Source organism: Fusarium redolens (genome assembly GCF_020744475.1).
Source record: "Fusarium redolens strain MPI-CAGE-AT-0023 chromosome Unknown BKA55scaffold_7, whole genome shotgun sequence".
Taxonomy (NCBI): Eukaryota; Fungi; Ascomycota; class Sordariomycetes; order Hypocreales; family Nectriaceae; genus Fusarium; species Fusarium redolens.
In genome coordinates, this window is record NW_025763670.1 from 2,363,946 (window position 1) to 2,387,408 (window position 23,463).

Below are 23,463 nucleotides of genomic sequence, written 5' to 3' on the forward strand. Positions count from 1 at the left end.
CGACAATCGGAACTCCATTGGCTTCTTACGCTGAGATACACTACTGCCATATATTTCCATCAGTATCTAAAGAACAGGGCTAGAGTAGATCTTGTAGCATCGACATTTGTTATGAAAGGTCCAACCCGTTATCTTTGGTGGCTGTCTGAATGAACAGCACTGGATTTAGCGCTTCAGTGCAACTAGGGCCCTGAAATGGTTTAGTCAGTCCAGTGAACAGACCATTAAAGCACCATGGATCCACTTCTTCGACCCTCGCTTGATTTCCCACCTTGCATGATCAATTCCGAGCTTGACAAAATCCACAACAGCAGATGATGCCCCGAGGACGCAGGGGCTGTTGGACATGTCGCATTCGTCACAGAAGATGCGACGAGTCATCCCCCGAATGCAAAGAGTGTAGTACTCGGAGTATTACCTGCCATGGATATGATCTTGATCCACCAGAATGGATGAGCAATGAACGCCTACTTCAAGAAGAGCTTCGGAGGATCAAAGGTGCAGTCAAGGAGAACTTCCGACGCGTCAAAACCATTCAGAATCGCCAACTTGCTCGGTCCACGGCTGAAGCAGCACAAGCCTCGCGTGCTAAAGAAAATCCTCGGTCACGATGTAACGAAACTACCAATCCAACTCCAGTCGGTTCTTCGGCTACGAATACCATATTTAGAGAGGCGCAGTACCTGGTACACTACCTCGACTACATCTTTCCGATCCAGTATGCCTTCTACGTCGACGCGCCAGATCAAGGCGGCAGAGGATGGCTCTTTTTCCTCTTGGAACGAAGTAAGGGAGCTTCACCTCGCGTAGCACTCCGCTCCTGACTTATAAACAGACGCACCACTTCGCAACGCAGCCCTGACTCTTTCCGCCTTTCATCAACATATCTTCTCACCGTATCATACTGAGAATCAAGAAGACGAGCTTCTCCAATACCATACCAAAGCACTTCAAGAACTCCGACATGTTGTCCGCCATCGAGACGGTGGCGCTTCTGCTGACAATATTGAGGAATGGCTCAAGTTTCTCGCAGGCGGTATGTTTTTGATCTCTTTCGAGGTAATGTTGCAAGATACACGTACTCAATTGCACGCTGATTCGGTATAGGTCTTTCAAGGCGGCACAAACAACTGGCAAGCCCACTTCAACGCTATCGTATCCGTTATCCAAAACCTGACGTCCTCTGACTTTGACTTCGATGCGTCCGATCCATCGAGCCCAGATTTCGACTTCCAACGAGGCATGAATACTGCACAAAAGTTCATTCTCTCGAATCTCGTCTGGATCGATATACTTGCGCCTTTGGCTACAAGGACGGCGCCAAAGCTACCATATCACGATTGGTTGAACGCTGGCAAGATTGACATGTCAAGAGTCATGGGCTGCTCCAATTGCATTATGATCGCGATTGGTGACATGATGGTTCTGAGTGCAGAAGCTAGCAAAATGGGCAGCGATGGTTTAGGAATCGCCATTAGGGAATTGGAAAAGCGCATCATGGATGGAATAGACGCGGCGTTAGATGATGGATCAACGGTCGGTGCACCTCTCTTGCGAATTAATGTTTGCTAAATAGTCCCAGCAGTTGACACCAACCAACCGCTCGGTAACCCACTTCTTCGCAACTGCAGCTCTCATCCAACTTTATACTCTTGCTTCAGAACACAACATCACGTCGCCAGATCCTCACAGCGCAGTATCACGAGTCATCGAAGTGTTAGACCACTTACCTCCGCATATTTCCCTACGCGCAACGCCATGGCCTCTATGCGTTGCCGGCTCTATGGCGCTTCCTCCACAAGAACAGTACTTCGACGGCTTGTTGAAGAAACTCATGGACCATGCTGAGGCGGGCTTTACTAATTGTGGTACGGTTTATAATGTCATGAAAAATGCTTGGAAGCAGCGACGTCGGGACCCAACGAGGCTTTGGAGTGCAAGACAATCTATGGAGGATATGGGTATTTGTGCTCTTCTAATATGAGCCTTCCATGACGTCGGGCGGTCGCGCAGCATCATCCAATACATTGAAGCTATTTATTATTAAATAATATTACCCTGATCAGATCAAGATGCTAAATTCGCATCGGTGATCAAGGTTTAAGAAGCTACGGAGTCCGCCATCTAATCTTGAATGCTATCCAGACAGCCGTCAAATTTCCATTGTCACTTCATGGTACAATCAGTAAGTCCGTCAAATATTATCAATTACTTCAACTACCCAACCCTGGATCTAGAATCTACTCCTTACCCTTCAGGCTGAAGCTATACTTGGCCTGCAGAACATAAGGGTTGCCACCAGGCTCAAAGAGCTGCTTCTCAAGCCTCTGCCACTCAGGGTTGTTGATGCCGTCAATGTAGTCCTGAACCTCAACAACCATGCATCCATACTTGGGGATAATTCGGGGGAAGTCCTTGTTATCCTTGAGACCTTGGGTCTTCTTGAGAGGCATGTCGCCCTTCTGCTGGGTGCAGCTGTAGAACTGGAAGGCATCTTGATCTGTGTAGATGTCGAGTTGAATGCCAGACCATCCGGAAGAGATAGTGGCCACGGGGCCCTCAGTTCGCCAGTCGAAGTTTCCGAGCTGGCCGCGGTTGACGCTGTAGCAGGTGTCTGAAATTTGTTAGCAAAGTCATTGATCGGTATGAACGAATACTGACCATATCCTGTGCAGTTGAAACCACAGTTGTTCTCCAAATCCTTGTTGTTTGCCTGGTCACCAATCATCTTGGGCTTGCTCCAGAAATCATTCACAGATCCCTTTTTGTTGGGAATAATATCACCAGTGGGAATCAGAATGTTATCAGTCGCAACACGCTGGCCACCGTAGGGCATGTGAAGAGTATGGTTGGAAATAGTGCTTGTCTCATTGTTAGAGAAGCCGTCGAGGTTCCAGTAAGTATGGCTGGTAAGCATGATGGGAGTCTTCTTGGTAGTCGCAAGAGCGATAATCTTGATATCCCAGTCCATGCCGGTCAGGGTGTAGGTGACGTATGAGACAACCTCCCCAGGAAAGCCCTCCTTGCCGTCAGGGTCAACGATGGAGAAGGTGATACTGGAGTCGGTGTACGACACAACAGTGAAGTTGCGGTAATCCCAACCATCAGGTCCTCCGTGGAGAGTATCAGCGCCCTTGGGTGACTCAGGCGTAGGGTTGTCGTTGGGCGTGACGTGATACTTCTTGCCGTCAATCTCGAACGTGCTGTTGCGAATACGGTTGGCGTATCTTCCAGGAACACCTCCAAGATGGGGGTGAGACTTGTCAATGCTATAGTGCGTAGCATTGTCGAAGCCAGCAACGATATCTCGAGAGATACCGTACTGATCGTCGATCAGAAGATTGGTGATGGAGGCGCCATAGGGAATGAAGGCGGCTTGGATACCGTCTCCCTTGATCCAGTATTTGCCATCCTTGTCGGGTCCCTTGCCTTTGGTCGCAAGGGCCAGTGGGATGAGAGCAGCAACGACAGCCTTGAAGAACATGATTGCGGTTGATCAAGGTGGAGACTGGCCCAGCAAGAAAGAGCGAAAACCCCAAGCTTTATAGAAAACCGACGACCTCTGTTTGTTCTCACGGGACAACCCACATAACTTCCCACCGACGAAACCCCTCTCCAATTGAAGGATCTCAGGGTCTTTTTGGTGATCGTCTGATGAGCTTTCAAGTTCAATGACTGGTGCGGCTGTCATCGTCATCCAGGAACTTGCCATTGAGCCGCGATCCTGGGGTAGTTTTGGAGCTAAGTGTTTCCCCAGGTTTTCCGACGCTGTGTAATTGGTGCGCCTGGGTCGGGTAATCTTAGCGAACTCTGTCTTGACATGGTTGTGCGAGTCTGGATTGGGATCGTCGTGCGGGGGAAATCAGGCTGTTTGCAGGTTTATGGGAGTTCTACAGGTTCAACAGCCGTATCCCGCCGAGGGATTGGCCGAGACAAGGCTGGTGGTAAGCGGTAGTTATGCGATGAGTGAAGCTTCACAGCCCCTCCAATCAGTTGACAAGCTAGTTGAAGCTCGAGAGATGTAATTTATGTGATAGAATAACCGATCTGGCTATAGTTCACAGGCTGAATAGTTTCAATTGAACTGTATTTGTAAAGATTATGAATCTGAAAAGTCGGAGAACCAGACGTGGTTGGGGAAATAATATTGCAAGGGTCTGGGAACTTATGAGAGTTCTGACGTCATTGTCTCTCACAATGATACCCTAGAGTCAACCGTGCAGAATTCGATGTTGCATTTCGTGATGCTACATATGAGCTTGTGATGATCATCCGTGAGACATGCAAAGCGAGATCGTCTGGATGGGCACGGCCGCCCAAGTTCAGGAACCAAGAGTCTAGCAGCTTCAAGTCGGCATGAAAACGTGGCTCTGGAACCCTCGGACGAAGATTGGTGTTGAATGATTGGGTTCCATCTTGTTGGGACGAACATCGATAGGAACGGGGACACTCAGCGGTCACCGTGTGTCTCACACCATCTGGAACGCCTCGACGGTTTTATACATACAGGGTAACTTTCATCACAATAAGTCTCAGCAACAGGCAATGAGATTCTTGCACTGGAGCTGAGCCATGAGCTTGACCTTTTCTGAATTTGATATAGCATCGCCGCAAGATCAAAACAAGATTTCCCTCGTGGGAAAATAACCTGGCATCTAAACGAAAAATCTTGCATTGACATGCTAGGCGTCAAAAACATTTGCGCCTTGGGATTTGAAGTCTTCGAACTGAATTTTCTCTTGGAATTCAGACAAGAAGGTGGGGACGGGATCTGTGACTCCACCACTCGGAACAACTTGATGCTCCGATCTCTCCTCTTCAGGAAGAAAGAAGATCCACATCTGCAAACGGATTTGAAGAGTAAAGCTCCTGTCGAAGCCCATTAACATAGGTTGTCTGTCATCATACTCCATGCAAATTCATAAATGGTATCACTATCTATCGTCTATCATGTACTCATGTAACTTCACCACAAATAAGCTAGCGAGATAAGAATCATGGCCAGCATGATACCTATCGAAGGTGCTTGTAAGCTTCCCGCCGACATTCCCTCCTCAAAACCCTTCTCTTCCCCACCCAAATACTCCGCACCCAGCTTAGTCAAACCTCCATCATCATCAAACAGCGACACATTGTCCCCAGTCCACTCGTTCGCATCATCCTTTCTGAAGGCGCCAAACCACGCATAAGCCTGAACATCCTCATTATCGTCAAGATACAGAAGACTCTCATTCATCATAGCCAACGTCGCATCGTCATCCTGTTGTGGGAGAGCCATTTCTGTGATCCAGAACCGTGCGTCAGGTGCCGTCTCATTGTAAAACTCGCGCAAACTTCCGAGCCAATTTTTAAGACCACCTGCGTCGCCGTACCAATGCACAGCGACGAAATCTGTCGGACAGCCATCGTCGTCAATGTCGTAGCAGGATTCGTTAAAGTCGCGTAGCCATTCCAGCCCGCGTGGTGAGCCAGTGACGCTGGGATGGCTAATTGACCACTTGCGCTTTGCTTTTCTTAGTGGAACGATGTGCTCCATGTAAGCGCGGGCTGCATCTTTGGCAGATATTGCGCTTCCGCCAGTGTCTGTTTCACCATCCGGCTCGTTGAACGTAAGAAGATGCGTCGATGATTCAGGGAGGCCATTTAGTCGCGACTCCAGCTCAGAATCTGATACATCATCGAGGCCGTGAATTAATGGCACGAAAGGTAAAGAACTTCCGATTTGGCCGTTTGGCCAGAGCGACCAAGTGTAGTACCATGCGATCTCAGAGTTATTCGAGATCAGCAGCTCATTATCTGATTTGTGGTCATCTCCATGATATGCAAGTCCACGTTTTGATGAGAGGTCAATGCTCTCAGCAAGCCCCCAGAGGCATAAAAATGGATAAAAAGTTGATTGGCGCATTTTGGGTATAATAAAGTCGGGTATGTCGTGAAACCCTCAACCAAATGAGGCCGTATTTAATACGCGACCACAAATGTAAAATCAGGTTTGAAACATATCTTTTAAGGTTCTAGGATGCGTTTGAGAATGTCAAGGGTTTCCTTGGAACAGCTACTTTTCTTTTGTACGTGTCACTCATCTTTTGGCTGAGTAGAGTGGCAATCGTCTGAGCCTGGTCAATGATGTCATAAGTCCGCCAAGTTAAACCCTGCCTCAACACCAAGATTTGGCAGCGTCAAAGACTCTCAGCATCTTGATATGGGCACAATTGACTCACCGCTTGATCTCTACGGGATACAGAAACTCAACCCTCGTGAACAACTTGCCTCTTTGGGATAATTTCCTGATTTGGCGACGACACGTGGGTTTCGCAGGAGCGCCTTCCGTTCTTTCGGGCACCCGAAATACTTAGTCGAAGTCTATTTGAACCACGACGGCCTAATAAACTATTAATCCGTTTGCAATCACCAGGCAAGATTATCTGGCAATTGGTGAATCGTTTGAGCATACAAAGTGACGCGGCGTCGTCAAGGGGCATCTGACGGACGACGATGCGCGACTTCTTAACTTCTTACGAGCTCATCTGTGAAAAGTAATAGTAAAAGTAAATGAATTCTGAGAACACAATGAGTGAAAGTACCATAACATACCGATAATCTAATTGTACAAGACAGTGATCATGGTATTTATTCTCCATGGCGTTGTAGGAGGCTACTCGAGTCCGTATGAGAGTACGGAGTCGGAGATATTCAGCAGACGAGATGAGTACAGAGCTTTGCAATTACCGAGTTAGAAAAGGAATGCTGATTGAATTCATGAGACTTTTACAGTTAAGGTAGTGTTGGTGAGGCATTGTAATACTCTGGAAGAAAGGCAATAAGCTGGGGAGTTGTGATTTATCCAAGACAGCAGAAAGGTGTACAGTAGGACGCTCGTGGAAATGGCTTAAGCGTGCATCTGCTGATAGTTTGAAAAGTTCTGAAGGAAAGAAAAGTCTTTGCATACCGCTACAATAATTTTTCGTATGATCTGACGAAAGTAGCCACTTCATGCATGGCTGCCGCAACGTCTTTGGATAGTAACCTTAAAACGAATAATCCGACATGGATGGTATTCCGTAGCCGTTTCAAACGAGCTACTATTCTCGGTAGATCAGAAAACTCTAGATGAACACATGAGGTTAGATCTCCGACTGAGGGCCGAATTTTGAAGAGTGACCGACATGTCGCCGCCCCATGGTAATCGACAAAGAACGCGGGGTATTCGGTAGGAGCCGTGGTGCATAGAGTCCTGGGCAATTTTTTAAATGCTCTAGTGTTTCTTAATCTTATAGTCAGTGTATGGCTCTTGGAAGATATGTCGTTGGCAACCTCATACGAGGTCATTTGAGCCAGTATAGGAGATGAAAGTCTGCATTTCGTATCAGCGACGTTCATAGCTAGTGCAACGGCTCGCCTTCATTAAATTTTCTTATTGGGTGTCCGGGTCTTCGCATTGAGCACTTGCGGAAGAGTCTGATCATGGGTTATGCAGATCATACTGGGGTAGCGGAAAGTCTCCGAAATCCCCAGGTTTAGGCGGAGTCTCCGCCTGATATTCAGGTCCGACGACCCCGAAACGGTCACAGCCGATGAGTTTATGCGAGTTAGTCTTGGCGTTTGTCCTTGTTATGCATACATTCGGCCCGTGGGCGATCGATGCAACCCTCTGTTAGTCACCAGAAAGAATTTTCTCCTCGTCTACACTAATAACTTGTGAGTTTTACGATCGCGATACCTGCATGTCTTATTTCAGGCCTGCAAGAAGCGCCGAGTTGTTCATAAATTGTTACTGAGTTGGCTATGTGACGTAAATAGTGAGGAATTCAGTACACCAATTAGCAAGGATTCAGGTGAGACTATAGGTGGAATAACCTTACTCTAAGATGTGAATGTTCCGTTTAATGGCCGAGGGCGATGACTATGATCCAGATAGCTTCAGAAACTTGAAATGAATCTTATGATCAGGCAAGAAGTTCGGAACGAGAGAAAATGGCAAAGATCTTCCTCAGAAGCGATGAGAGGTTTATGAGGGGACAGGGGCAAAACGTGTATAAGAAGCACCGATGACCTCGACAAATTCAACGGTTTCGACACCTCCAGACAAACCACTTCGCCCAAGATTACAAGATTTACAAGCTCTACAAGATATCAACATGTTCACCCTCCAAGCTCTTCAACTTGCCTCCATGTGCACCCTCGTGTACGGACATGGCTATCTCAGTAAGCCCATGAGTCGAACCGGTCTCAACGCTGAGGTAACTAGCCCCATCATTTCTTTATAACTCTAGCTAACAAGTGACAGGCCGGCCCAGATACATGCCCCGAGTGCACCATCTTGGAGCCCGTCACCGCCTGGCCGGACCTTGACGCCGCCAAAGTCGGGCGAACTGGCCCTTGCGGCTACAACGCTCGAGTCAGCGTTGACTACAATCAGCCCGGTGCCAACTGGGGCAAAGAACCCATCGCCACCTACAAGCCTGGTCAAGTTGTTGACGTACAGTGGTGCGTTGACAACAACGGCGACCATGGAGGCATGTACGCATACCGTATCTGTCAAGATCAGGATATTGTCGACAAGTTCCTCGATCCAAACTACATCCCCACCCAAGCTGAGAAGCAAGCTGCTGAAGATTGCTTCGAAGAAGGTCTTCTTCCATGCACCGACGTCAATGGTCAGGAGTGCGGTTACAGTCCTGATTGCTCTGCTGATCAGCCATGCCACCGCAACGATTGGTTCACGTGCAAGTCTTTCCAAGGAAACTCGGATGGCAAGGGATGTCGTGGCGTTGACAATGCACCAATCAACTCGTGTTACACGTCTATTGCTGGCGGTTACACCGTGTCTGGCAAGATCAAGATCCCAGACTATGTCTCGAACCATACCCTTTTGTCATTCAAGTGGAACGCGTTCCAGACTCCCCAGGTTTATTTGACCTGTGCTGACATCGCAATCTCATCTTGAGTGCGTTTGCATAGATCAGGCATGCGATCCACGCTGGGGGGTCTCAGTGACTGGAGATGCACAAAGGGCTTCATAATGCAACCGAAAAAGAGACTGATGAGAAAGTGAAGAGCCTTTATGAGTCGGTGTTATTCTTGGGCCTAGGAATTTTCTTTTACTTTTTAAAGACCAAAACCTCTAGTCTAGCATATGGAGACCAAATCATTACTCTTGTTCCCCAACGGACCCAAAACCCATTCACATGAAAGTGCAATCGGTACCAAGACTAGGATCCACATAAGATTCCCTCTCTCTCGGCTCCGTCTCCAAATCCTCCCAGTAAATGAAATCCATGAATCCAGTACGAGCTTGATCCAATGTATCAGCAACGATTCTCAAACACTCCTCAATATCCCCCTTGAGAGCGAGTAAAGCGAGGGCAACTCTCTCCTCTAGCTTCCAAGGCCCAGAACGCTCATATGCCTTAAAGTACACATGGTTTCCAGCTTCTTTCAGACGCTCCTCCACGCGCCCGAAAGTGATGAGGAGCCAACAGGTGACGCCTAGATAGTTAAGGCTTGAAATTGGCGCGATTCCGGCTACGTCGGAGAGAATGTCGAATTTCGCCAGGTCGAGAATATCGCGTCAGGGGAGGGCTTCTGAGCCAGTTGATGGGGGTAAGGTGAAGCCCTCTGGGGCGCATCTGTTCAAGACCTCATCTGGTACCTCGAGCCTATTGTTCGCAATAGAAGAGAGCTTGTTTGTTGCTTCAATGATCTCCTTATCGGTCATTCCAACTGCTCTCGCCTTCTTAACAAGTACGTTATCCTCGAGCTCTGTTTCGCTTACTTGCTTTACATGACTCAGTCTCTCGCTCAAACCCCATATCGACAAATGGATTGATTAGATTTTGGTTATACCCCCCATAACTAGTATCACTGGTGGTTAGAGGTGCTATTTGTCCATGTTGGGCTAAAATGAAGAGGAAAAGGATGAGACAAACCTCAGAGCTCCTGCGTACTTTATAGCCCACTCCTGGGCCATCTCCGCGAAGTCAGCTGGGACTTCCAAAAACTCGGTGTTTGCTTCTTCATTGAGAGGATGTTGTGTGTCTGGTTGTAGAAGTAGCTTGACTATCGAGTCCAAGATGGTTTTAATGGTATCAGTAGGATCCCAGGAGCCAAGAGCGCCGGGTGCAATTTCACCCTAGTATTGTCAGTTTCATCTGCAAGAAAATATTATATCGACCGCGTTGTGTGATATCATACCGTTTCCTGGTGGACGTTCGGATACCATATCTTTGCGTTGAACTTCATTGCTGGCTTCTCGAACGGATAGCTAGCAGGGATGCGTATATCGATGGTGTAAGTCCCTCCAGAGTATGGCGTTCCGGAGGGAATTGGCAGAGAAGCCTCGAGATGAGATAAATCTGCATTGTTATTATGATATGGCTGTACGTTATAACTGCTATGTTCAAGGTCGACAAGCTCTTTAACAACCCTCTTAAGCCACGAGCTTTCAAATCCAAACATATTGTTGGAGGAAAGGGCTTCCGTATATACAAGGACGACACAGAAAGGAGGTTGCCAGTACAAGATCTTAAATATGTAAAGGAAAGGCTAAAAGCTCGAGCTAAAAAGATCGATAATACCACGTTTTGTTAACGAGATCTCAGCGGGCTTATCGAGCTCTATTTATTCTCAATTGGCCCGCCGCAGCCACAAAACAGTGTACTTGAGCACTATAGCAGATGTGGAACATTGGAATAGTCTGGGCCTGTCGCATATCATTAGTCTGAGACTATTGGGACGACTCAGCCCATATTGGGGCCCTCGTCTTACTGCTTGAAAGCTGAAACGGCAAGTGGAGAATCTTGAATTCCATTGACATTTAAACGCTCCCGGGTAGGTCCGTAAGACCCGAAGCTAAATGACTAATCACTGATTCAACACTCAACACCGATCATTTGTGCACGGAATGGGCGCCAATAAGATGAGCCCACTACGCGCTTGAGGAAACATGGGACAATGCCGATCTTTGAATTGAGCCAGTGTAAACTTGTCGCCCAGGGGCTAGATTCGACTCTTGCAGAACGTGGCTGTTACAGACCCTGGAAATTCAATGAGAGCTGAAAATATCCCTGCTCCGCCCTAACCTATCTGGACGATGCACCAACTGCGCTTGGATATGCCATCGCAACGGCTGTCAGTTCGCCATGCCCCAGGCTCTGTGCAATTGACTGAAGCCTGTCAAGGCAGACGGGAGGTGGCCTGATTGGGATGAGCATGCGCCGAGGCTTGGACTACCTCAATCTTAGTTCCCGCAGCCTTGACTTTCTGCCAACATTTTATCTTCAGTAGAACTCGGAAAGCGCTCATTATTGCATGGAATTAAGCGAAAGACAATGAGCGTGTTTTTTGGGGCCCAGGCCCGTGATGAAGCGCAACAGCTTATCGAGAAGATAGCAGTCGGCCATGGCTACATTGAGATGGCAAAGTTGGATGCGATGCCACCCGATATACGACGAGTAGTAGAGGAAGCTCTGAGGAACAATTCCAAATCTCATACTGCCGCTGCAGAGTAAGTGGTCACGCCCAGACACTCCCCTTATCTAACCTCCCGCTAGCTTTGTACAAAGGTTAGCTGCAGGGAACATCAATGTCGTGTTCGAGTTGCTCCAGAATGCAGACGACAATCAATACACCCGCGCAAAGGCCGCATGCGCGAATCCAGGTGTCCAGTTTATCGTTACTCCAGATATGGTGATCATTGGCAGTAACGAGGATGGCTTCACAGAGAGCAACGTCAAAGCTCTTTGCGATTTTGGCAAGTCAACCAAGGCTGGCATGTCCGGCTACATTGGACAGCCAGACGTAGGTTTCAAGTCTGTTTTCACTATCGCATCCAAGGTCCAAATAGAATCCGGTCCTTTCTCATTCTATCTCCAGCATGAGGACGGAGATTCTGGCATTGGAATGGTGAGACCTCACTGGACCGAGCCACCTGTTCTTCCTGATTATGTGAGGGAACATGAAGCATATGGTGGCCTCTTCGGAAACCGGACAAGGATCATTTTGTTTCTTAGGGATCAGAACAGAGACAACCTGCGGATTAGTTTCATCAACCAGCTCTGGGAAACACCAGAAAGCGTGCTGCTATTCATGCGAAGCCTACGATCACTGAAGATTACGGTACTGGGTGAGGACAACAAAGTTCAGCGCTCGAAGGACGTACTTCTCGATAGAGACTTATTCGGTTCTGGGGCCCGAATTACAACGACGAAAAAGCTCGGTCCAAGTCAGTTCAAGACATGGAATCGCTATCTCGTCTACAAATCAACGGCAACAGGTTTGCCTGCCAACCCAAACCGAAGGTCTACTCCAGACTCCTCAGCCAACACTTCTACAGCAGAAGTTGTACTTGCGTTCCCCGTTGATGAGAGAGGCGAGCCAATTGTCGAGATTCAGAAAGCATTTGCCTTCATCCCAGTCTCAGAAAGTGGATTGAGTGTAAGTACATCCGCCCATAACGCTTGAATCCAGAACTAAGTAATGTATCTAGTTTCCTGTTCACTCTGACTTCGTTACCGATACGAAGAGACAGAAACTTGTTACTTTCTCAGACAGAAACATTCATCTCAAGAAGGCGGTTGCTGTCGTAGTTGTGACAGCAGTCCAAGACCTCTGCAAGAAGCCTGGCCTAGAACACAAATGGATGCGTTTCCTCCCACAAATCACTCGAAACAGTATAGATCCGTTTTGGCTCGGATTCGATAACGTTTTACGATCACAAATCTCCGAAGTACCAATTTTACGTCCAAGAAGCCAGAAGTTTGGTAGTGTCTCAAAAATAGCCTTGCTCAAGCGTCTTTCCGCGGACCAGGTGGACCAGCATGGTGCACCACTTTTGCCTGATCTGGAACACGAGATGTATCTGTCTTCGGGTTACGAATCCCAGGACCTTGACATTCTCAGTCAGTATGGATTAACTTACATGCCGAACTGGGCGATCATATCGCGGTTGGAAGCTTTCACAAAGAGTGATGATTGGAGAACAAGAACTTTCGAGAATCGAGATGAAGATTGGCATTCTAGACTGGCACGTCTCATTCTGAAGTTGTGGAATGACACACAAAACGATTGGAAGACTGCAATTCGCACTATGCATCTTGTTCCAATTGCCTCAAGAGACTTTAAACAGGTCACCATGAATGGAACAAATCGCGTCTTTTATGACCCCATGATCGAAGGCATCTCCGTCCCGGATGATCTGGATTTTCCGTTGATCCTGCCAGCTGCGGCAGCGAATCCAGATTGCCGGAAACTTTACGAAGCATTTGGTCCGCAGGTCCTCACCGTTCAACAAGTACGAGACAAGATCATAGCCATGTATCGAGATCCTGCCGAGGTGGCAAAGCTGGACGTGGCCAAGTCGAGAAACCATCTTGTGTTTCTCTACCGGATTGAGCCGAAGGACTTCATCAATAAAGACGAGCAAGAGATCATGGTTGTCTTTGACCAAAAGTTTCGAATCAAGCGCCCGAAGCAAGAGTATGTCTACCTACCTGGCGAAGGCCCATTGGCCCCAGGTAAACTTCTTAATCCTCCATTCCCCGACGGAGTTGAAGTCCCTGATGTATCTCTCCTCCACGCAGCCTACCTAGAGGATCAACCAACCCCATCAGCCGGTAACGAAAGATCATGGACCGAATGGCTCTTTCACATTATCTACTGCGAGGAGAAGATCCAACTGTTCTCCGTACGAAATCCGCCTCCAGAAGCCGACAAGACTTACTCACTAGAGTATCAATTTCTCGTCAAGGCTTGGCCGGGGCTTACACTTCAAAGACTCATGCTCAACTTTCAAAAACCAAATGTTAAGAAGGAGTGGATCGAAGATAAGAAAGGATCGGCTCTTATGCGAAGAATGGAGTTTCTCTGTACTGATGGTGTGAGACACCCCTTGGAGGAGACTCTACTTCCGTTGACGAAACTGTTGGAGAGCTGTGAGAAATGCTTTGCATCAGTGGATAGCATGCCATTCCTCAAGCTTGATGAGCCGATGAAGGAGGACGATATTCCTGCATGGCTCGCCTTTGCAGAGCATTCTGGGATTGGGACTGAAGACGATACTAAATTCACTCTCGCGATGCTGGGCTCTATTTCCAAGGCTGTTACGGAGATTACAGGCGATATTTCACAAGCTGTAGCTGGTTTGTATCTTAAGCTCGAATCGCAGGTTCCCGATGGCTCTTTGAGTGCTATCTTCGCGGTACAAACACAGATCAGGTAAGATACTGTTCCCTTTACCGGCTGGGTTGCGGGCTAACATGAAGAGAAATTTCTTCAACGCCAACAATTGCATTCTCTGTACACCACTAGGCTCTTCAGACGCAAAGAAACCTGCTCGCTGGGCCAGCAAGCCCTCATGCCTGTGGACTGCACCTAAGGATATTAATGTCTACAATCCTATGCGGTCTTTATGGTTCCCTGTAATGGAAAGAATGGAGCCTGGAGATCGCAAAAAACTGGAGGCCTTCTTTAGCAAAACCCTTGCGATTCGAGACATAACCCAACATGACGTACTCAGCGAGCTTGGTCACTTATCCCGTTCGTTGGATCAAAAGAAAGATTACTTGGTGGTGGTCAAAGAGCTTTACAAGGTTCTTCAGACACGGGCAGAGAATCTCAACGAGATCAACACGCTAATCATCAAGTAAGGACCAGGACTTCCAACCCGTTTCTTTTTTAAGCGCAGTAACTGAAGAAGCTATAGGCAAACCTTCCGGGAATCCTCCCTCATTTATTCACCTCGCCAAGTGACCAAGAAGTGGTACAAAGTCTCAGAATGTGTCTGGTCTAGCGAAGGTGCAAGCCAGGATGAGATCAGTCTGGAATCACTATACCCCGATCTTTCACCTCTTTTCGTCTCCTTTCTCGATCTTCCTAGGATGAGTGCTTCGCTTACCTATCAGCGTCTCTTGGATGTCGGAAACAGTGTCCAACCTATTTCAGACATCAAAAAGTTGCTTTGGTCACTACTCGATAGCTTGACTGCAAACCAAGGATCATCAAGTGTCTTCGCGGATAGAATAAGGGTTTGCCGAGTCTTTCCGGTAAAGGGACCGTCTGGAGAAGTTCAGCCCATGTCCGTATTGGGAGATTTCTGTATAAATGACCGACCTGTATACGCGGCCGCATTGAAGGACAAGGTCAATTTTCTGGACTTTTCTGTCGAGGAAGTGCATCGTCTTAAACCTGTCATCGAGTGGTTGCGCTTGACTGAACGCTACCTCTCAAAGTCTGTAACGGAAAAGACATCAGTTGATGAATCTCAACGCGTTGAAGATAGGGCTCTCACCGAGGATATTGCTAGTAAAGCTGCTGCATTTGCCATGTTCGTCAATACCACTGACCCGACCAACATTTTTTCACAAGCTAATGAGACTAAATAGGATTGCCGCGCACTTCACAGATGGTCTCCCTACGATACGCAGCTACACCCTACGAGACACGATCCGTAAGGTAGAAGTCTTCCGCCATCCAGACATCAAGTCCAGTCTCACTTGGTACCACGGCTTCAAAACTGTTACAGCACCGCTAGAACAGGGTGGGATGCACTTCCAATTGGCCCTGTTTGCCAGATGGCAATTCTACATTCCGCGAGACGACGAAGACCGCGATTTCTGTCTCACCACTCAGCTTCCTCGCCTGCTAGCCGCTCAACTCCTAGAATGCCCATTGCATGGTGTCAATCCCGAAGCGGTGATGGTTACTGCCAGTGTCCTTCGAGTTAAACTCTCCAATGTTGGACGTATACTTCAGCATCATGGGATATCCGAGTTGAGCGTGGTGCCAAATGATACACCACAGCCCCCAAGGACACCGGAGAGGCGACGTGACAACGCTGCTCCCTCTCCTTCTCCATCACCGGCCCGCGCGGTTATCAGATCTCCTGTCCCTGCTGTAAGCCCAGCTCAGGTAATTCGCGACGCCAGCAGTCCATATCAAGCCTTGCTTGTTCAAACTGTTAATGTCGCGCGAATTTCGACGTTCCCGGATAAGAACGCAGTTTTTGACATGACTGCAATTTCACAAAGTCTTGCAGAGAGCACAGCTCGGGCAGGACTCTTCAGATTTTATGCTGGAGACCAGACAGAGTGGCAACGAATGGTAGGTGCCGCTGGGGAGTTATATGTAAGTTTGCTGGTCTCTTAAAATCATATTTTGTTTCTAAGCATCAATCCCAGGTCTTCGAGTTGCTTTCCTCTATTCCACATGCCCTCCCCGAATGGTCTCGAGATAACTGGCAAAGTACTGTCAGACACCATGCCAGTATACACCCTGACTACAGCTCTCTTGGTAGTTGGTACGGAACAGAGCAAGGGGACTTGTTTTATGATGACTTGGCAGGAACATTCACCAGCTACTTGATCGAAAACGGTTATCTCGAGGAGAGCTGGAGAAAAGAGCGACCAGAGTACTACATCGAAGTCAAGACCACAACATCCGGCCGCCTCGACACGCCATTCTATATGAGTAAACACCAATACGCACGGGTAATATATTCAACCCCTTACATTGACTGAGATGCATACTGACAGGCTTCTAGATGCAGTCATTTGGTAATAGCGAGAATACTGCCACGCAACGTCGGAAGGTCTATATCCTATTTCGCGTCCACGGCTTAGAGTCGGGCCAAGTTGGTTTGAGGATATTCATAGATCTGGAAGCTTTGCGTAAGAGTGGAGATCTAGTGTTTGAGGCGCAGAGTTGGACAGTCACGCCAAGAGTGGGATGTTAGTATGTGCCGAGAGGGGGCCTATCAATAGCATTATTCCTAGCGTATTCGTATCTTCCCATCAATCTTCCTTTCCCCCCTTCAACCAGTTCATGGCCAAGACTGGTCGATATTGGCGCACAGACTCTTCATCAGTTCTTTCTGGTGTATTCTTCAGCCAAAGTACCCAGCAGATCATCAAAACAGCCGTTAGAGGGATCACAATCGCAAAGTAAATCCGCACTTGCTGGTCCTTTGATTTAAAGTCAAACATATTAGTAGAGAACATTGTGGCGATGAAAGCTCCAGGCAGGAAAAGAATCGTCAAGATAGAGAGCGTCTTCATCGCCTTTGAGTCTCGGAGCGATTCTCTCGCCAACCTAGCTTGCAGATAGCTATCATGCTGCGTGATCAAGTTGTATAGCTATTATTACTCTCATCAGTTACCGAACTGAGGTAAAGAACACGAATGCGATACTTACGACATTGCGTTGACTCTCAATCTTTCCAGGCAGACTCTCAATATCCGAGTCCCTGCTCTGAGACATTCTGGAGTATATCTCCACCACCACTCTCAGCTTGCTATCGTTCTGCAAATCCTGCTGCAGTCGGCTACCAAGCTCCTCCTCAAACTTTCGTCGTCGACCAAGTTCAGCAAGATTCATGCTGCACTTGTGTAACGTCATGCTCAACTTCCGATACAGCTTACTAGCGTCATCCAGCTTGCCCTCTTCTTCGAACTGTCGCAGAAGCTCTTCGTCTACCATGCCAACATCAGTTTGAATAGAGTTGAATGCCGACAGAGTAGCTTCATAGTGCGACTTGAATAGCTGTACAGGCAACAGGGTCTGATGATGGCCATGCCTGTCAACAAGGTCACGGACGTCACCGAAGATATTTCTCAGATCAACGCCTGCATCTGCATGAATGACACCAGATAATTTGCTAGACGCTCCTGCTACATTACTATCGACCATTGAGTAAAGAAGCAACGACCAGAAGCCTGTACTGTAGAATGGCGTCTGAATGATGTATACTGGACGGTAGGTTGGTGATAGTTCAAGATATGACGCTTAGAAAAGCTTACTCACATTTAAAAACCTTGTTTCCATCTTTATTGTTGAACACTTGATAGCCTCCACGGTCGTGCCGTCGAGAGATCTCAAAGTCATCCGGGAGGTCGAAATAGTCCGAAAGAAGCTCGACGGGAGGCTCGTTGAGAAGACTTTTTAACAACTTGCTGAAAGTCGTGAGGTCTTTATCACTTGACTGCCTTGCGCTAATGTGCCATGTTAATGGTGAGTGTCTAGCCGATTGTGTAGAGGACATACATCAAGTTACAGAAATGAGCAGGTCGTGACTGTTGCTGGACCTGTTGTGCCTCTCGACTCCCTTGAGTGTTTTGTGTTGGGTCATCGCCATTCTATCAGAATTAGTACTGAATATCAGATATACGAACGAGCCCATGTCATACATGTGTCTCCGAGATCCAAGAGAAGTACTTTGCCAGTTCATCTCGATCCAATGACTTGGGCAATACATTCCGTGCATCAGCAGCGGTATTGTTGTCCCAGAGATTAATAACCCACGATTCACTCTTGTCATCCACTGCTTTGTCCTTTGAGAAAAGTTCTCTAACAGTTTGATTTATAGTGCCGCGTCGCAGAATGTCGTCATTGTCGATGACATGACGTACTCTGAAGAACTCAGAGAGATCAACTGATCCAAGGTCATGTAGATCCAGGCTTGCTAGTTCATCAGGTATTAGAGGAGATGCACCAGGATCGAAGATCACAGGGTCATCTTCGCTCCCCATCAGACCATCCTGTAGATTTTGGAATGAGAATCCGGAAGCATCAGCTTTGACATTGATGTTGGCCTTGAAAATCTCATCTGTCCTTCTCTCAAGTAAGATGGCCGTTTGAAGATATGGTGGAACACCTGCTTTGAGGACCGGATCCTCCATGATAGTCCAGGTCACTGCATTGGGTCGGCCTACAACTTTTCCTATTAGGGATTTGTAGCCAGTGAGCACAACACTTGAGCTTCTCTGTACTGAGATTGTTCGCCCAAAGTCCAAGCCCAACCCATCACCAATGCCCACTCCGCCGCTGGCGCCTACTGTTTCTTCAATGATATTCTCGAGCTTCAAAAAGTAAGAACTTCAACATAGGATGCGGGGGCATGGAGGGGGCTAACTTACAGCAGCGACCTTGCCGTCAGGCGCCATTGCAGAAATAGTGGGATGGCTATCATCTCCGTAGAATTCAACAGCAATGTTTACTGATTTGATCCGAACATTTCTCCTGTAAGGTGTAAACTTGAATGACAAGACCAATAGCGTAGCTGGCTCCGCCGTCCTTGCACTTAAGCATCCATGGATGGCGCCAATAAGCTGCGATTGAATTGCATATGAAGACGAGGTTCTATCAACCAGGCTTTGACGTTGAAAGGGATCTAAGGGGTCGTTTCGAACCATAATGCCTGAGCTAGACTAGCTGAGCAGAATATTTGGTTGTTGGCAGATTCAACAGCTGTGAGATATTATGATTGAAGTGGAGGAAACACACTGAGGGGATTATGGTGCTGACAGGATGGCCTCAATTAATCCCTGCATTTACAGATGCTCTGAACCAATACTTGGCTATGAGTATGCAGCCACGAACAGGGGTCTTTTCAGCTGAAAACGCTTCCCAGGAAAGAATGCAACTTTCTTTTTTTCACGCTGCGAAGTAAATTCGTCAGTCGTTTTAAAAGATCCCTACATGTCCTGGGAAGTGTTTCATTAAAGCCTAGCTAACCACTCGTAGCGTAGATAAATTACCAGGATATACATCTAAGAGTTGGTAGGCATGCTCGTCAACTTCTCTCCCGTGCTCGCCTCATCCGCCCTCCAAAGCGAAGTCACAGTCTTCCACTGCGTATAAAACCTCAAACCATCCTTTCCATAAAAGTTGGCAAGACCAGTTCCAGCTACACTACGCTTGTTTCCTGTGAAAGAAAACATCGGCAGAGGAACGGGAATCGGTACGTTGATGCCAACTTGACCAGCGTCAATTTCTTGTTGGAAGAGAGAAGCCTTGGCTCCCGAGTTTGTGAAGATGACGGCTCCATTACCCCAGGCGTTGGAGTTGATGAGATCGATGCCGTCTTTGAGGGTTTCTTCTTCCATGCACAGGAGGACGGGGCCGAAGATTTCTTCCTTGTAGCATTCCATGTCGGGGCGGACGCCGGAGATGACTGTAGGACCGACCTGTATCATGTTAGCGACTCGATAGTATGTGTATTACGGTGAACTCACCCAGTTACCGTCAGGGAAACCCTCAGGCTTATATCCTCGACCATCAAGAAGAATCTTAGCACCCTCCTTCTCGGCGCTTGTGATGAGGGCATTGCAACGATCTCGACTCTGGGGAGTGATCAAAGGTCCAAAATCCGACTTTGAGTCAAAACCGCTTCCAGCAATATGATTCTTTGCCTTTGCAACAAGATCAGGCAACCATTGTTTCGCGTCTCCAAGAGTGACCAAAACACTCAACGCCATGCACCGTTGTCCAGCAGCACCAAAAGCGGCTCCAGCGATTGAATCAAGGGCGTGATCTTTATGGGCGTCAGGGCTTAGAAGTGCATGGTTCTTTGCTCCAAGGTTTGCTTGCACGCGTTTTCCGTTTGCTGATCCTCGTTGGTAGATATACTCTCCAGCCTTGTTAGAGCCAACAAACGAAATAGCTTGAATCTCGGGCTCGTCTAGCAGGAAGTTGACCGTATCTTTGGATCCATGGACGACATTGACGACACCTGGTGGAAAGCCGGCTTCTCTGCAGAGCTCAGCAATCATCATGGCCGCACCCGGATCACGTTCCGATGGCTTGACAATTATACAGTTTCCAGTGACAGTCGCTACAGGAAGAGACCACAATGGGATCATAGCTGGAAAGTTGAAGGGGCAGATGGCAGCAACTACACCCAATGGGTTTCGGTAGGAGCGTGTTTCCATGTCCTTAGCAACCTCAAGGACTTCTCCGGTGAGTTGAGTAGTGATTCCACACGCAGTCTCGCAAACTTGCAGTCCGCGGAGAACATCCCCTTTGGCATCAGCAAAAGTCTTTCCTTGCTCAGTGACAATGCTCGTAGCAAGGTTATCCATATGCTCCCGGATCAAATGAGTCAGCTTAAACATTATTTGCTGACGCTTGATAATGCTGGTCCTTTTCCACCCTGGGAAAGCAGCCTTGGCTGATCGCACTGCTTCTTGGAGTTCATCGTTGGTACTCTCAGGAACACGCGTGATGACATTGTTCGTCGCTGGGTCATGAACTTCGATCCATGAGGAGGTCTTTGAAGAGACAAGTTTGTTGTCGATGAAATTCTGTGTATCCGTCGGCTTGTCCAATTTTTCGTGGTTGCCGGGATAAATAACAGACTGGTAGATTGATGTGGAAGGCATTTTTAAGATAGATGTTGTTGATAGATGGAAGAAACAAAGAATGGATAGATGATATGGTGAGGCGGAAACCTTCCCGATATAGGAGCAAAGAGCGGTCGACTCCGTTCGGGACAGACCGACAGTTACCCCGCACTCTGCTAGGGACAGTGTTTTGTGACGGCTTATCTGTTTGGCGGGGCCGATAACCGCTATCGTTGAGGCCTATCGGATCCAGTTGTTCGAGACATTGATGACTGTGTAACCGCTAGTTTTCGTGTATCTCAGAGACGGCCATTATCTAATCCTCACTTGCATTGGAGTCTGCCGAATGTTTACAGTAAGCTCAAACTGCGATTAGGTTGAGATAGAAGCCTTCACTGTTGATTCCCTTGGCCCGGCATAGCTCCCCGCCAAACTCCACATACCCCAACTAAGCTTCCCGCTAACGTTATATCTCAGTTAGGTCACCTTGTCCAGCAGCCGAAGAGGGTCTCGAGGGCATTGGACTGTTGGTTGGTATTGTTATTGTGTTGTGTTGTATAACTGTTGATACAGGGCGAATATAAGCTTTCAGCCACAGGTTTCTGCTGCAAATGTCCTTGTCATAGACGAGACCAAGCCCATGATGCCTGATTGATTAGTACTTAGCTGCAGCCAGGACATAGTGTTAGCAGCATTTACCCCCAATATATTCCGCATTCTGGAAATATACCAATCTGGTCTTCGGGGGATCGACGACCGAGATTAAAGAAATGGCTTCCTATTTTAAACGCTGGAGGGCCCCGGGATCGTTTTACGTCCTTAGATTATTTGTGTACATTTTTCTTGGCCTTATTCGTGTTCAAAAGCTTCTCCCAGAATGAAGCTGCTCACTTTGATCTCCCTCTCCAGTACGCTGCATACTGTTGCAGCAGCACCATCACTGGACAAACACTCTTATAAAGGGTTCAACTTTGCGAAGATTAACAAAGTGGTGTCTTTGTAAGTTTCTTGACAGCCTAGTACTCGTAGCTATTATAAGTCTGACGCTGCAATTAGCGGCGACTCATGGACAGATACTCGTTTCAATACCTCTGGAACCCAGCCTTCCATCTCCAACCCCCTCGGAAACACAGGCAAGACAAGTTCTAATGGTAAAATGTGGCCAATTTATTTGACAACGCAATATAACCAGTCGTCCGTGTTGCTCTATAATATGGCGGTCGGTGGTGCTGTCACTGATGTCAATATTGTCAAGACTGGGCCCAGTGACGTGGTTACCCAGGTCAACAGGTTTAATGCCTACCTACAACAGCAAAAGCCAAACTTCTTTCCACCAAAGCATACGCTCTATACTATCTTTATTGGCATCAACGATATATACCGTACCATCAATGACACGGACCAGGATGACACTATTATCAAGATCATGGAGCGTCTCAGCGAGCTTACTGCCGAGTTGTACAACTATGGTGCTCGCCAGTTTCTATTCATCTCTACGCCGCCGCAGTCTCTTTTCCCAAACAACGTCCCAAAGCCAATCGCTCCAACTCTCAAGGCCGCATCTGAAAATTGGAATAAGCGGCTCCACAAACTCCTCAAGCAGCTGGACCGCAAACTCGCTCATAGCACATTTTTCTTATTCGACATTGCTCCCTTGATCACTGCTGTCACCGAAAGCCCTTCTCAATTCCCTGAGACCGCGGTGTACAAGAGTACTGGATTTTGCGCGGACTACAAGAGGTACGCAAACGCGCCTGGCATTTTGATATGTTTGAGACTAACACGCTGATAGCGGTACGGTCACGCCAGACTTTAAATCCGCTTCTTGTGAATATAACGCGTTGGAGTACATGTATATCGACGGTGCTCATCCGACACAAGGATTTCATCAAATCTTGGCGAAGAAGATTGCTGAGCAGTTGGCTGCGGGTCGAACCATAACCCGCCCTTAACTCTACAAGCTCTTTACGCATCATATTGTGGCAAAAGTTAGATCTTGACCATAGCATTGATCCAACTGTACATAATCAATATACTATGTCCGTACATTAGGCTAAAAGAACGACCAGCTTCCCCGCGTGCAACCCTTGCTTGTTGGGGGCAATTGAGAAGCATTCTGGAATTGTCGGCATATCAAGGGCCGAGTGGAACTACACCAAACCAAACTCAACAGATCAACATACCAAGGCTTGGAAAGGCTCATGAGGCCAGTTCCGATGCCCATCATTGCGAAAAGCGCTGGTCAGATCAGTTCCTACCTGTGACTGTATTTATTCGAAGCTCCGTTCTTGCTGCTGATTCCATAGCTGGTTCGAGGCCAGCATGTTTGACAAGTCAGTCAATCTCCTAA

The 23,463-nt window shown here is 47.7% G+C and overlaps 9 protein-coding genes across 9 annotated transcripts; 4 read left to right on the forward strand and 5 right to left on the reverse strand.

Moving 5' to 3' along the window:
• Window positions 1–277: 277 nt before the first annotated feature.
• Window positions 278–2,059, forward strand: BKA55DRAFT_567348 (fungal-specific transcription factor domain-containing protein). The gene is made up of 4 exons (XM_046192723.1): window positions 278–786; window positions 836–1,059; window positions 1,108–1,536; window positions 1,586–2,059. Exons 1-4 carry the CDS (start codon window positions 315–317, stop codon window positions 1,982–1,984), a joined length of 1,524 nt encoding a protein of 507 aa, XP_046050541.1. The 5' UTR covers window positions 278–314; the 3' UTR covers window positions 1,985–2,059.
• Window positions 2,060–2,240: 181 nt separating this feature from the next.
• BKA55DRAFT_539126 (galactose mutarotase-like domain-containing protein) lies at window positions 2,241–3,484 on the reverse strand (the record flags this gene model as incomplete). The annotated part of the gene is made up of 2 exons (XM_046190098.1): window positions 2,241–2,614; window positions 2,662–3,484. The coding sequence occupies 2 exons, from the start codon at window positions 3,482–3,484 to the stop codon at window positions 2,241–2,243; spliced, it is 1,197 nt and encodes a 398-aa protein (XP_046050542.1).
• A 1,398-nt stretch (window positions 3,485–4,882) lies between these two features.
• BKA55DRAFT_727559 (glycosyl hydrolase catalytic core-domain-containing protein) lies at window positions 4,883–6,366 on the reverse strand (the record flags this gene model as incomplete). Its single annotated transcript, XM_046201158.1, has 2 exons — window positions 4,974–6,366; window positions 4,883–4,934 (listed from the first exon to the last, which is right to left on the reverse strand). The coding sequence occupies exons 1-2, from the start codon at window positions 5,903–5,905 to the stop codon at window positions 4,883–4,885; spliced, it is 984 nt and encodes a 327-aa protein (XP_046050543.1). The 5' UTR covers window positions 5,906–6,366.
• A 1,772-nt stretch (window positions 6,367–8,138) lies between these two features.
• On the forward strand, window positions 8,139–8,947 carry BKA55DRAFT_689799 (uncharacterized protein; the record flags this gene model as incomplete). The annotated part of the gene is made up of 2 exons (XM_046199395.1): window positions 8,139–8,240; window positions 8,288–8,947. The coding sequence occupies 2 exons, from the start codon at window positions 8,139–8,141 to the stop codon at window positions 8,945–8,947; spliced, it is 762 nt and encodes a 253-aa protein (XP_046050544.1).
• Window positions 8,948–9,898: 951 nt separating this feature from the next.
• On the reverse strand, window positions 9,899–10,458 carry BKA55DRAFT_509212 (ubiquitin-conjugating enzyme/RWD-like protein; the record flags this gene model as incomplete). The annotated part of the gene is made up of 2 exons (XM_046187509.1): window positions 9,899–10,132; window positions 10,195–10,458. 2 exons carry the CDS (start codon window positions 10,456–10,458, stop codon window positions 9,899–9,901), a joined length of 498 nt encoding a protein of 165 aa, XP_046050545.1.
• An 872-nt stretch (window positions 10,459–11,330) lies between these two features.
• Window positions 11,331–16,729, forward strand: BKA55DRAFT_510555 (uncharacterized protein; the record flags this gene model as incomplete). Its single annotated transcript, XM_046187618.1, has 8 exons — window positions 11,331–11,506; window positions 11,553–12,435; window positions 12,488–14,214; window positions 14,345–14,641; window positions 14,702–15,322; window positions 15,381–16,122; window positions 16,176–16,484; window positions 16,538–16,729. The coding sequence occupies 8 exons, from the start codon at window positions 11,331–11,333 to the stop codon at window positions 16,727–16,729; spliced, it is 4,947 nt and encodes a 1,648-aa protein (XP_046050546.1).
• A 454-nt stretch (window positions 16,730–17,183) lies between these two features.
• On the reverse strand, window positions 17,184–18,935 carry BKA55DRAFT_593866 (uncharacterized protein; the record flags this gene model as incomplete). The annotated part of the gene is made up of 6 exons (XM_046195600.1): window positions 17,184–17,254; window positions 17,289–17,741; window positions 17,797–17,984; window positions 18,037–18,128; window positions 18,180–18,851; window positions 18,909–18,935. 6 exons carry the CDS (start codon window positions 18,933–18,935, stop codon window positions 17,184–17,186), a joined length of 1,503 nt encoding a protein of 500 aa, XP_046050547.1.
• A 606-nt stretch (window positions 18,936–19,541) lies between these two features.
• BKA55DRAFT_539132 (Aldehyde/histidinol dehydrogenase) lies at window positions 19,542–21,152 on the reverse strand (the record flags this gene model as incomplete). Its single annotated transcript, XM_046190099.1, has 2 exons — window positions 19,542–19,958; window positions 20,007–21,152. The coding sequence occupies 2 exons, from the start codon at window positions 21,150–21,152 to the stop codon at window positions 19,542–19,544; spliced, it is 1,563 nt and encodes a 520-aa protein (XP_046050548.1).
• An 838-nt stretch (window positions 21,153–21,990) lies between these two features.
• On the forward strand, window positions 21,991–23,097 carry BKA55DRAFT_663584 (GDSL lipase/esterase; the record flags this gene model as incomplete). The annotated part of the gene is made up of 3 exons (XM_046197669.1): window positions 21,991–22,112; window positions 22,143–22,853; window positions 22,906–23,097. 3 exons carry the CDS (start codon window positions 21,991–21,993, stop codon window positions 23,063–23,065), a joined length of 993 nt encoding a protein of 330 aa, XP_046050549.1. The 3' UTR covers window positions 23,066–23,097.
• Between the last annotated feature and the right edge of the window lie 366 nt (window positions 23,098–23,463).

What these genes read in the sequence shown, in the direction of transcription:
- BKA55DRAFT_567348 (XM_046192723.1), top strand. Translation starts at nt 315, where the DNA reads ATGATGCCCCGAGGACGCAGGGGCTGTTGGACATGTCGCATTCGTCAC. An exon ending in TGTTTTTGATCTCTTTCGAG is followed by an intron (nt 1,060 to 1,107) that starts GTAATGTTGCAA and finishes GATTCGGTATAG; the next exon opens with GTCTTTCAAGGCGGCACAAA. An exon ending in CGTTAGATGATGGATCAACG is followed by an intron (nt 1,537 to 1,585) that starts GTCGGTGCACCT and finishes TAGTCCCAGCAG; the next exon opens with TTGACACCAACCAACCGCTC.